The sequence below is a fragment of the Dinoponera quadriceps genome, unplaced genomic scaffold, assembly GCF_001313825.1.
Source record: "Dinoponera quadriceps isolate SergipeBrazil2010 unplaced genomic scaffold, ASM131382v1 scaffold1270, whole genome shotgun sequence".
Lineage (NCBI taxonomy): Eukaryota > Metazoa > Arthropoda > Insecta > Hymenoptera > Formicidae > Dinoponera > Dinoponera quadriceps.
Genome location: NW_014555716.1, coordinates 1,597,782 through 1,607,529, shown reverse-complemented (window position 1 = coordinate 1,607,529; position 9,748 = coordinate 1,597,782). Strand labels below are relative to the sequence as shown.

General features: G+C 35.8%; 2 protein-coding genes across 2 annotated transcripts; both read right to left on the bottom strand.

The window, feature by feature from the left end:
* Nucleotides 1–444: 444 nt before the first annotated feature.
* On the bottom strand, nucleotides 445–7,713 carry LOC106745247 (farnesyl pyrophosphate synthase-like). The gene is made up of 7 exons (XM_014620696.1): nucleotides 6,875–7,713; nucleotides 3,095–3,263; nucleotides 2,452–2,592; nucleotides 1,845–2,048; nucleotides 1,563–1,727; nucleotides 1,191–1,403; nucleotides 445–1,002 (listed from the first exon to the last, which is right to left on the bottom strand). The coding sequence occupies exons 1-7, from the start codon at nucleotides 7,024–7,026 to the stop codon at nucleotides 802–804; spliced, it is 1,245 nt and encodes a 414-aa protein (XP_014476182.1). The 5' UTR covers nucleotides 7,027–7,713; the 3' UTR covers nucleotides 445–801.
* Nucleotides 7,714–8,887: 1,174 nt separating this feature from the next.
* LOC106745248 lies at nucleotides 8,888–9,699 on the bottom strand. Its single transcript, XM_014620697.1, has 3 exons — nucleotides 9,551–9,699; nucleotides 9,323–9,446; nucleotides 8,888–9,248 (listed from the first exon to the last, which is right to left on the bottom strand). Exons 1-3 carry the CDS (start codon nucleotides 9,584–9,586, stop codon nucleotides 9,115–9,117), a joined length of 294 nt encoding a protein of 97 aa, XP_014476183.1. The 5' UTR covers nucleotides 9,587–9,699; the 3' UTR covers nucleotides 8,888–9,114.
* Nucleotides 9,700–9,748: the final 49 nt, after the last annotated feature.

Here is a 9,748-nt window from a genome sequence, read left to right as displayed (position 1 = left end):
ACTTTATCGCTTCGACAGAACGATGTTTTTGTCGCGACATCCTTATCCTGTTTGAAAAATGGTAAAAAGTGATAGATTTAAGACATATATTTTGCTTGAAAAATGATCACATCGTTTCTCTTATATTAATATATTAATAAATATATTAATAAATATGTTTTCGAAAAAAAAAACCGCAGGAACTTATTCATAAATCTGATAAAAGTTATTTGTAGTTTTTGTATATGCACGTAAGTTCGCGAATTTATTTCACATGATTATCTGTTTCTATAAAGAATGTTTTCTTTACGAAAAATTGTAATGTTTTAATAAGAGTTACGCAATTTCATGAGAAAAATATATAGATGTTTATGTAAAATAAAATTAAGAGGAAATTGTAAACATATGCGACACAATACGGAATATTTTTCAAATCTTTATTAATATTTTTCTTAATAAACGTGATATATTTTCTTATATATAGAAGTTTAAAAAATATCTGAAATTATCAATATTATTGAAATATTTGTAGATATTTTCAGAGAGAATTCAGTAGAAATGATTTACAACATAAAATAGTTCAATATTTTTCGATGTTGGCACAACACGTCTTCTAATAACTTCAAATTGATAAATGGTGTGTACACACACACGCGCACATACACGCACGCACGCACGCACGCACGCACGCACACACACACACACACACACACACACACACACACACACACACACACACACACACACACACACACACACACACACACACACACACCATATATCAATTTATCAGCCTGTGCCTTCAATATATAAAAGAAGCTTTCATGACTGCCTACGGTAAATCTTTTCCAATATTTTTAGGAAAAGACCATGCGGGAGGCCACGTGATATCTGTTGTATGTGAGTATTCAGTAGATTGTATGTCTCTTCTTCATATATGGAATACATGTTCGGTAGACCGAGATCGTTGTAAAGCTGCTTCACCCGTTTTATCTTTTCCGGATCTGAACAGCCATAACATTCCTGCGATAATAAAAGAGAAACGATTGATATACGATAGCGACAATTTTCAAGAAAATGATAGGATATTTATAAATTTAGCTATTTTAACTATTTCACCGGATTTCCTTTTTTTCTTTTATAAAAATATTGAATTTACGAAGAGATTTAAAAAATACCGGACAAAATCGATTGGTAAACTTTATGCTCACTTCTAGAATTTTCCGTTGCTCCAGTGTGACGCGTTGAAGAGCGACTACAGCCAGCCACGTGCACTTTCCTTCCTCTATATCGGAACCGACCTTACCAATGACCTCAAGCTTGCCGTAGCAGTCCAAATAGTCGTCTTGTACTTGGAAGAAGTGTCCCATTTCCAGCAGAATTGTCTTCGCCTGCCTCAACATCTCTCGATCCTTTATTCCGGCCTGAAACAACAAAAAACGGTCAGTATCAAGACTTGCTATTACGTATACCGTTAAATAAAATCGTTCGAGATTCGTTTAATCATGAAAAACAGTTCAATCGAAGAAAGAATCGGAATTTCTTGGTGCGTGAGACTCGAATTACTTACAAAATATACTTACAAAATGCATCGCGGCAGTTATCGGCAAGATGAACGTGTAATATGACGATTTATAGTTGGCGATAGAATTGTAACGATCCATCGTGAACAGATTCAGGTTCGGCATTTTGCCGAAGTTGGTCGACTGCAAATCCAAAGACTGGCCCATGATAGTTTTCAAGATGATCTGTCGAAAAACATTTTCATGAATGATCGTTCAATTAAAAGGAAAAAGATGAGATAGGTGAACTGGCAGTTTCATTGAAGTATATCATTAAGAGGGAGATATACATCTGTCACTCACATCCTGGAATGTTTCCAACAGGTCAATATAACAGTCTTTCCCACTGAAATGCTTCCGAAGTAGTTGATACATAATACTCTCTATCATAATACCGTCATTTATTGCGGCTAAACCTATATCGTTGTGCAGATACCAACACGGCTGATTTCGACGGAACAAAGACTGATCCTGAATGTCGTCGATTACGAGCAAAAAGGCATGTACCTGCGCGAGAAAGCATATCCAAAATTAAAACGAGAATCGTGGACTTATACGGGATGTCCCAAACTAATCTCGGTTCCCGTGATGTGCAAGTAGAACGGGTGGAAGACAGAGCAAAAAAGTCCTATACCATTTTGCAACACGCAAAATTTCGAATTATCAATTCGAATGGTATAGGCGATCTGACAGCACAGTTGACAGCTTTTTCGAATACGTTAGTTTTTTAGATATCAAAAATTTGTTTAAAAAGAAAATCAACCAAATAAGCGCGGCTAATTTCATATTATGCCTTCGATAAGTCCAAACACATTAGTCTTCGGGTGGACCGCAAAGTGTTAATCTTCAATTGATTCGGTATTGATTTGTTTGAAGCAGGCGAAGAAGAGAAAACAGAAGAATTACGCACCAGTTCCACACACCACGCTAAAATCCGCACCAAACGAATGTTTTCCTGCGTGATTTGATCATTGGGTGCCAGCATCTTATAAGCGTAGACTAATGCTAAACCGCGAGTCTTCTTACCTCCCGGAACATTATACTGTAACACCTGTAGAAAAGATATACAAAGGAAGGTATATAAAATGGCTAAAATTAGTCCTGCGCCGAAACCAAAAAAAAAAACTAACTTCACAGTGTTTCTTGCTGTATATGAAAGAGAAAAATAATATTTATAATGCCGGGAAGTGCAGAGAAAGTTGCTGAAAACAATAATATATATATATGTATGTGTGTGTGTAGTAGTATATAAATTTTGCGATATGAAAAATTATCTCAAAATTTAGTCAGGATTATGTAGTTTTAATGATAGTTTTAACGATAAGGTTGTTTTGAATCACCCTATGTACAGTGTATATATATCGTAATTTCTGACCATTCCGATAAAATTGGTACTATCAATCGGTCGGGATAAATTCCTAGCGTTTGTTCTTACTATACAAATTTTTACCTTCAAATTCAATGGAAATCAATTTCCACTCTTTCGATACTCTGTCCAATTGACCGGTTCGATCTCTTCCGATCTACATCTTTTCAATCAACGATGGCTTTACCTTTGCTATCCACTTGCTAATATTTGGAATGTCCAAATGTTGGCTGGCTTCTGTGATGTCCCGAACAATGTCCGGCCACACAGCCATCAGTTCGCGGCTCTCATCCTTGTTTGTCACCCATGTCGGTTGTGTTATGGAATGAGCCGTTCTTAAACTATAGTTCAACGTCCTGAGGAGATTAACAAACAAATCGGATCATCATTACGAGCGGTAGACGACAATAACGATATATGTCGTTTGCGATATATCGAAACTAGACAGGTGATATTCAACTGCGCGATAAGGGACGAAGGATCTCAACTATATATTAAACTGCAAAACTTCTCCTTCATGCAGCTTATTCGCCAGATTTAGCCCCGGATTACCACCTATTTCGATCGCTTCAACATCCGGCAGATACGCATTTTAAAAACAGTCGACGAGGCATCCGAAGAAGCATCGATGACTTTATCGAGTTAAAGCTAAGTTTTTCCCGGATGGGATTCATCAGCCGCCCAGTTTTTATTTATTTAAAAATCGTACAACACTGCCAATGCCTAGAACTCTTTGGAAAATACTTAGATATGTCCAGAACTAGACGAAAAGTATTTTATATGAACGAGAACTCTGAGATTTCGACCACCGTCTCACTTTTGTAGCTGCAAATATATTTTCTTCGGAGCATAAAAATTATTTAAATACTGAAAAAGCTATGTGTTGCTAGAACTTTTTTTTAGAACTTTTGTAAAACTTTAAATCTTTTGAAATCTTGCATCTAACGTCAAGGGAACACTTGGGAGATAAAGTGAGACGCAGCGTGAACCTGGCGACCAGTTGTCCGGTTATTTCCTGCTTTAATGAGCAACACTATTTGTTTATCACGAACTCTACAGCTATTAAAAAGGAAGCCATAACTTTCAATAGTTTATGAATTTTCACGAAGACATCAGCTTCATACATACTCCGTTTACATAGGTTATATTCATAGGAAATCCAAGATTAAGGTCTGAGCTATCAGATTATTCAAGATTTAAAGGAAAACATTTTTTTTGCTCGAGGAAAAAAATTCAAAGGAAATTATTCATACATATGGATTCGAAGTTGGAGCCGAACTATCGGATAGTATCCGAAGTGAATGCAAGATTTTCAAAAAAAAAAAAAATTAAAAGGAAAGGATAAAAAGGCTTGCGTCACGGCAGATAACTTGATGTGTGTAAATCATGCACCTATTGTTAACTTAAGTCGTTTGCATAAAAAAGGACGGTATTGTGTTTCGAGAGTCATCGTCGTATATCCTTATTGCGGATAACCTCGATCTATTCTCGTTGAAACGTTACGTTTCTAAATTATACTAAGATTCCATCTTTGAGGTTGCTTTTTCTTTCTAAATATAGAATACGAGAAATTCTCGGGAAATTTCGGAGAAGATATTCGATATTTTTGCGTATTGGGGGAATATACAAGCATAGCGCAGTTTTTTCAGCAAGTCGATATTCATAGATCTTAACAAAAAAGTTGCAAGGCAGGGAAATCGTGTTAGTCGATCGACCTTCGTCGAATGAAGCTGTTTATTCCGGCACACGTTCATAGTATTGCGTCAATGGTATTACCGTTCGAAATATATATATAATGTGAAGAATCAACAACGGATCATTATCGCGCAGGTGTCGCCGCTGAGCGTTTCTAATTTGAATATATATTTCTACATTTTATATCAGTGCAGTTTATTAGCGCGGACTGATATCATCTTGGCGATGATATACATGTATATCTACTTGCAAATAACAAGTTTAAACAATTCTAAATATTCGTAAGTAATATTCTGTGTTCATAAAGTATACGTTTTTTTATTTCACGACATTAAAACATTTTATCACTTCGACCTTTTGCGTCATACGCGAGACATGCGTTGTCCCACTAACGTTTCCTTCATTTTCAATGATTTCAACTGACTTCTAGGCAGTCATAGTCGATTATGTTATTACTACGCATTCTCAAGAATATAAGGAAGTAAAGATAAATACTATATAGTTCAAATATTTATATATATATTATATATAATACCATATAGTTTAATTATTAACTTGCTGGAAACAAATAAAAATTAAAAACATTTTTTCGTCGGAAAAATTCATTTGTAAACGATTTGTAAACAAACTATTAGGAATCGATACATCGTAATATTATCGGTTTATCAAGGATACTTAATAATGTTTTATAAATTCTTTACAGAATTTTTCGTACACTCAATTTTTTATAATAAATTAGTGAAACATTGGTGATATCTTTATTTTGATACTTATTGGTAAATTTATCCTCTCCCTTTAGCCTGACAAATTTGTTAAAAATTAGCTGAAATAAAGCGAAGTGCTAACTTATTTTGATGTGCAATAAATATAAATATATAAGAAAATGTTGATCTAGTTGCTCGTTACGTATTCGTCATTATTTTCGGCTAGGAAATATCAGTAGTTCAACTGAAACGTCCCCGTGTAAGGTATTAGAAAATATCAATAATTCATGCGGAGTCTAACATACAAATGCTCTGTTCTATCTGGTATGGAGATTTGTGCCGTGAGACCTTTCGACTTAACCAAGTAAAATATGCAAACATCTTAAGAAAACGCTTAGCTTAAATAATAGTATAGATATCTACAAATAATTTAGAAACAAAAAAGTTAGAATGTACAAAAAAGTTAGACATGTAAAAAAAAAACTATTGCAACTGACCGAGTGTACGCATAAAAAAGTCGGGTGAAGGTTTAAGATCATCTTAAAGCCCACCTTGATCCTTGTTATACTAGATAAAAACTTTCAATCGGTTTCCTAACAACAGAATAAATTCTGATTGCATTTCACCCTTGTGTGTGTGTGTGTGTGTGTGTGTGTGTGTGTGTGTGTGTGTGTGTACATACATGTGCAATATAAACGGAAAATAATTGGTCTGCTTTTTCCCTATAAATGCGGAATATTAATAGATGGTTATATGTCCACTCCTAATAAGATTTAAAAAATAATATTATTCAATGATATTTTAATATTATATACTTCTTAAATATTCCATTCTATGTATGTATAATAAATAAATAAATAAATAAATAAATAAATAAATAAATATATATATATATTTATTTATTTTTATTATTACTATTTTATTATTATTTTTTATTATTTTATTATAATTTTTTAAATATAAAACATATTTTTACACAAAATTATTTCGACGTTATCCACATAATAAAATAATTGGTATTGCAATACATATTTGAAATAAAAAACTACAATTATATGTAAGAATATTATGTGAAGTGGATGTATAACATCAATAGACATCCCTCTAATATTAAAAAAATATTACATATAACATTCTTAGAATATTATAAGAATATTATTTTAATATTGCATAATATTTATATAATATTCTGGATATATTAGGTGCTTATAGATACGCTTTTGGCTGAACTGGCTACATCAGAAATCCAGAAACTTGCGCATGCTGAAACGTGATAATTTCACACATATGCGTCAATCGGTTCTCATTCGTATTTCATGGTCATCGTTGCTTTTCGTTCTCTCTCTCTCTCTCTCGTTTCCGCCGTCCGCCTCATTCTACATACGAAAAGTACAAGCAACAACACGAGGAACAAACAAACCTAACGTGCATGCGAATTTCTCCAATTAAAGCAGCCAGTTCAGTTAAGAAGAACAAATATCTGTTCGGCGTGCATTTTGCGATACGCTTCGCCCGGTTACACGAATCCGCGCGAAAAACACAGGTCATCCGGATGCGCAAACTCTCACCTCCGGTACGTCACATTCCTCTCGTGCGTCGAGCACGCGCGGTGCTGCACGTCCGTCGCGACGTGTGCGCGCTCAGCGGCGGCGACGACGGCGACGTGACGCCGCGCGACGCCGAGTGCCGACAACAGCCGGTTTCGCGCGACTGACGACATATTCGTGATACACCTGCTCACGTACCCCGCCTCGTGCGTATATTCACGGGCCGACGAAGCGGGCAAGAATCCTCGATCAATCCGTTAAGAAGTTCGCACACCGAAAGCACACGCGATAATTGCGAACTAAAGGTGAATTAAGCCGAGCCGAGACGTATTCACGCAAGTCACAATCACGTCCACTCTGTCTGTGTGTGTGTGTGTCTGACGTGATGGGCGACTTTACGCAGGAGAAACGAAGGGAAGGAGAGATAAAAAGGTGAATCCCGACGACGAAGCGTACGCTACTGCCGAGAGAGCGACTTCCGACTGTCGGAGTGCCTCGCGCGCGAACATATAGCCGCTCGGCTGGACGCCTCTCTCTCCCCCTCCTTCCCTCTCTTTTTCTTTTTTTCTTGTATCGAAGAGCGAGAATTTCCCAGAGCGAGAAATCATAAACGGGTAAAATGTAACGAAATGCATGACGGAGTTATCAGGACGAGCAGTAGAGGGAGAGGAAAAGGAGGGGGGCGGTTTAAAACCGATCGTGCACGCTTGAGGGACCCACCGATTATACATTGACGAATTACTTGACTATTGCGCAACTATTGAGTTCGTTGAACGCCCCTATTGATAAAAATCTGATATATACATATATATGTGTGCATGTGTATGTGTGCAGAATGTCTTATAGTAAGTGTGATATTCGTTAATAGTATATTTTGATATATATATATATATATATATATATATATATATAGTTTTAGATAGGATTATCATATGTACATTTTTGAGACGATAAAAATTATATTCTCTATTTTTTACGTATCGTATATTTTTATGGTTCGTCGGTAATGGTCGGTAACGATATTGTCGAATATGGTTTCTTTTATTCCCTCCCCCCCTCCCCCCAATCATCTACATTTTTCTTTGGGGAAATCTGAGGAAAGTTCATGAAGGATTTGGGGAAAAATTCAGCTTGAGCCATTTGGCAACCCTGCTTAGTACTGGCAGTAAATTTCGGAACGCAGCCTGAAACAACACCACGTATTACATCATTCGTAAATAAAATACATATACACATGTTAAGTGATACACATGTTAAATGATACACATGTTAAATGATAAACTAAATTTGTTTATGTTTCTGAACATGAAGTACACACACACACACACACTATATGCACAGTCTATGTGACACACAAGCGCGTGTTGGCAACATTTTTAAAACTTGACACTTAATGAAAGCGAGACTACGATAATCTAAATGTATACAGTCCTCTCGAATACGCATTAGCTCAGTTTCTTTCAGCTTCTTCAGATATGTTTGCGTCATTAAAGAAAACAAAGCTTCAGAGATGAGTGTTGCATATGCAAAACGGTTTGAGGCGGTTTTCCTGTGTAAGCACTCAAAAAAGCCAAAAATGAGTTTTGCAAGTGCTGCTATATACCTGCATAAGTCGTCACAGTTCGTTAGGAAGTGGGTAAAACGATATAAAGAAACAAAAAATGGAAATGGAAAAACTAGTAAGTGCTTGGTAAACGTATTGGGGAAACATAAACTACTAATGTTGTTCGGCAGATCTTACAACGTATAATTATAAAGTTATAAAGCTGTGCAGCAAAAGACGCTTACTAAACTGCCTTTTCTGTTAAACACAGCCATCTAATCACATATTCTTTCAACTCTGGTAACCATATCATCAAGTAATAATATTATATTCATCTCAGCTAAACTTTCCTCACTGTTTCTTCTGATAAAACAAATATAAACAAAGAATTATGCATTTAATTCAAAATCATGTCAGTGCTTAGAAATACTTCAAAACGAACCAAGTTGCCAGAGCCAAGAAGCCAAGTTGAATGATTATAGAGAACAGTATTTACAGTCACATTTTATATTTAAAATCACTTCAAGTTCACATTCAGATGTTGTGTGGATGTTGTTTCATCAGCTACGAAGCATTTAAAGATGAATTTGAGACAGTCTTAAATACAAGATTTGACTACAAACAGTTGATGATGTCTACAATCATATTTAGCATAAAACAAGCTGGAGGAACTTAACCAATGTATGACTTCATTCTCCTGATTTCTCTATCTGTGAAACTACCTCCTGTTAGACGGCACTGGTAATCTATATTTTTCTAATTCTACCTCAGCCTCTCCGATTGTGTCCACATGATAGCAGAAATACTCAGGATTCTTGTATTCTTCCTGCTTTGCAGCATTCGGTCCCACAGCTGTGTGAATTTAAATTTAAAAAGTCAGAATTTCAATTCTGTTACAAACATACTATGACAATATCTGGACTTACGAGTATTTGGGACTTTGACACAATTCTCACTGAGACCTTGAACGTTGATGTTCACGGCAGGTTGACTAGCAGCTCCGTTTGAAGTTTGCGCACCGAACATCCGTTGAGTAATAATCATCGTTCCCTGAAAACAACAATAATAATCGCATTCTCGAGAAAGAGGAGTCGAAGGGTATGAACTAAATTATAGTAATATTCAAATAAGGATCAATTATTTCTGATACATACCCGCAATGGTACACGTTTCGTTATTATATGTAACATTTTTTTGCGATAATTGTTAACGTAATAATTTGGATATAAAATATTTCGAGTGATCTTGAAGCTTAGATGTCCTGGCAACAATTCGCCCGTAGATATATGAATAACTGGGTGAAGCCAGGGTTGCCAGATCGCTCAAGCTGAATTTCCCTAAATCTTTTATGA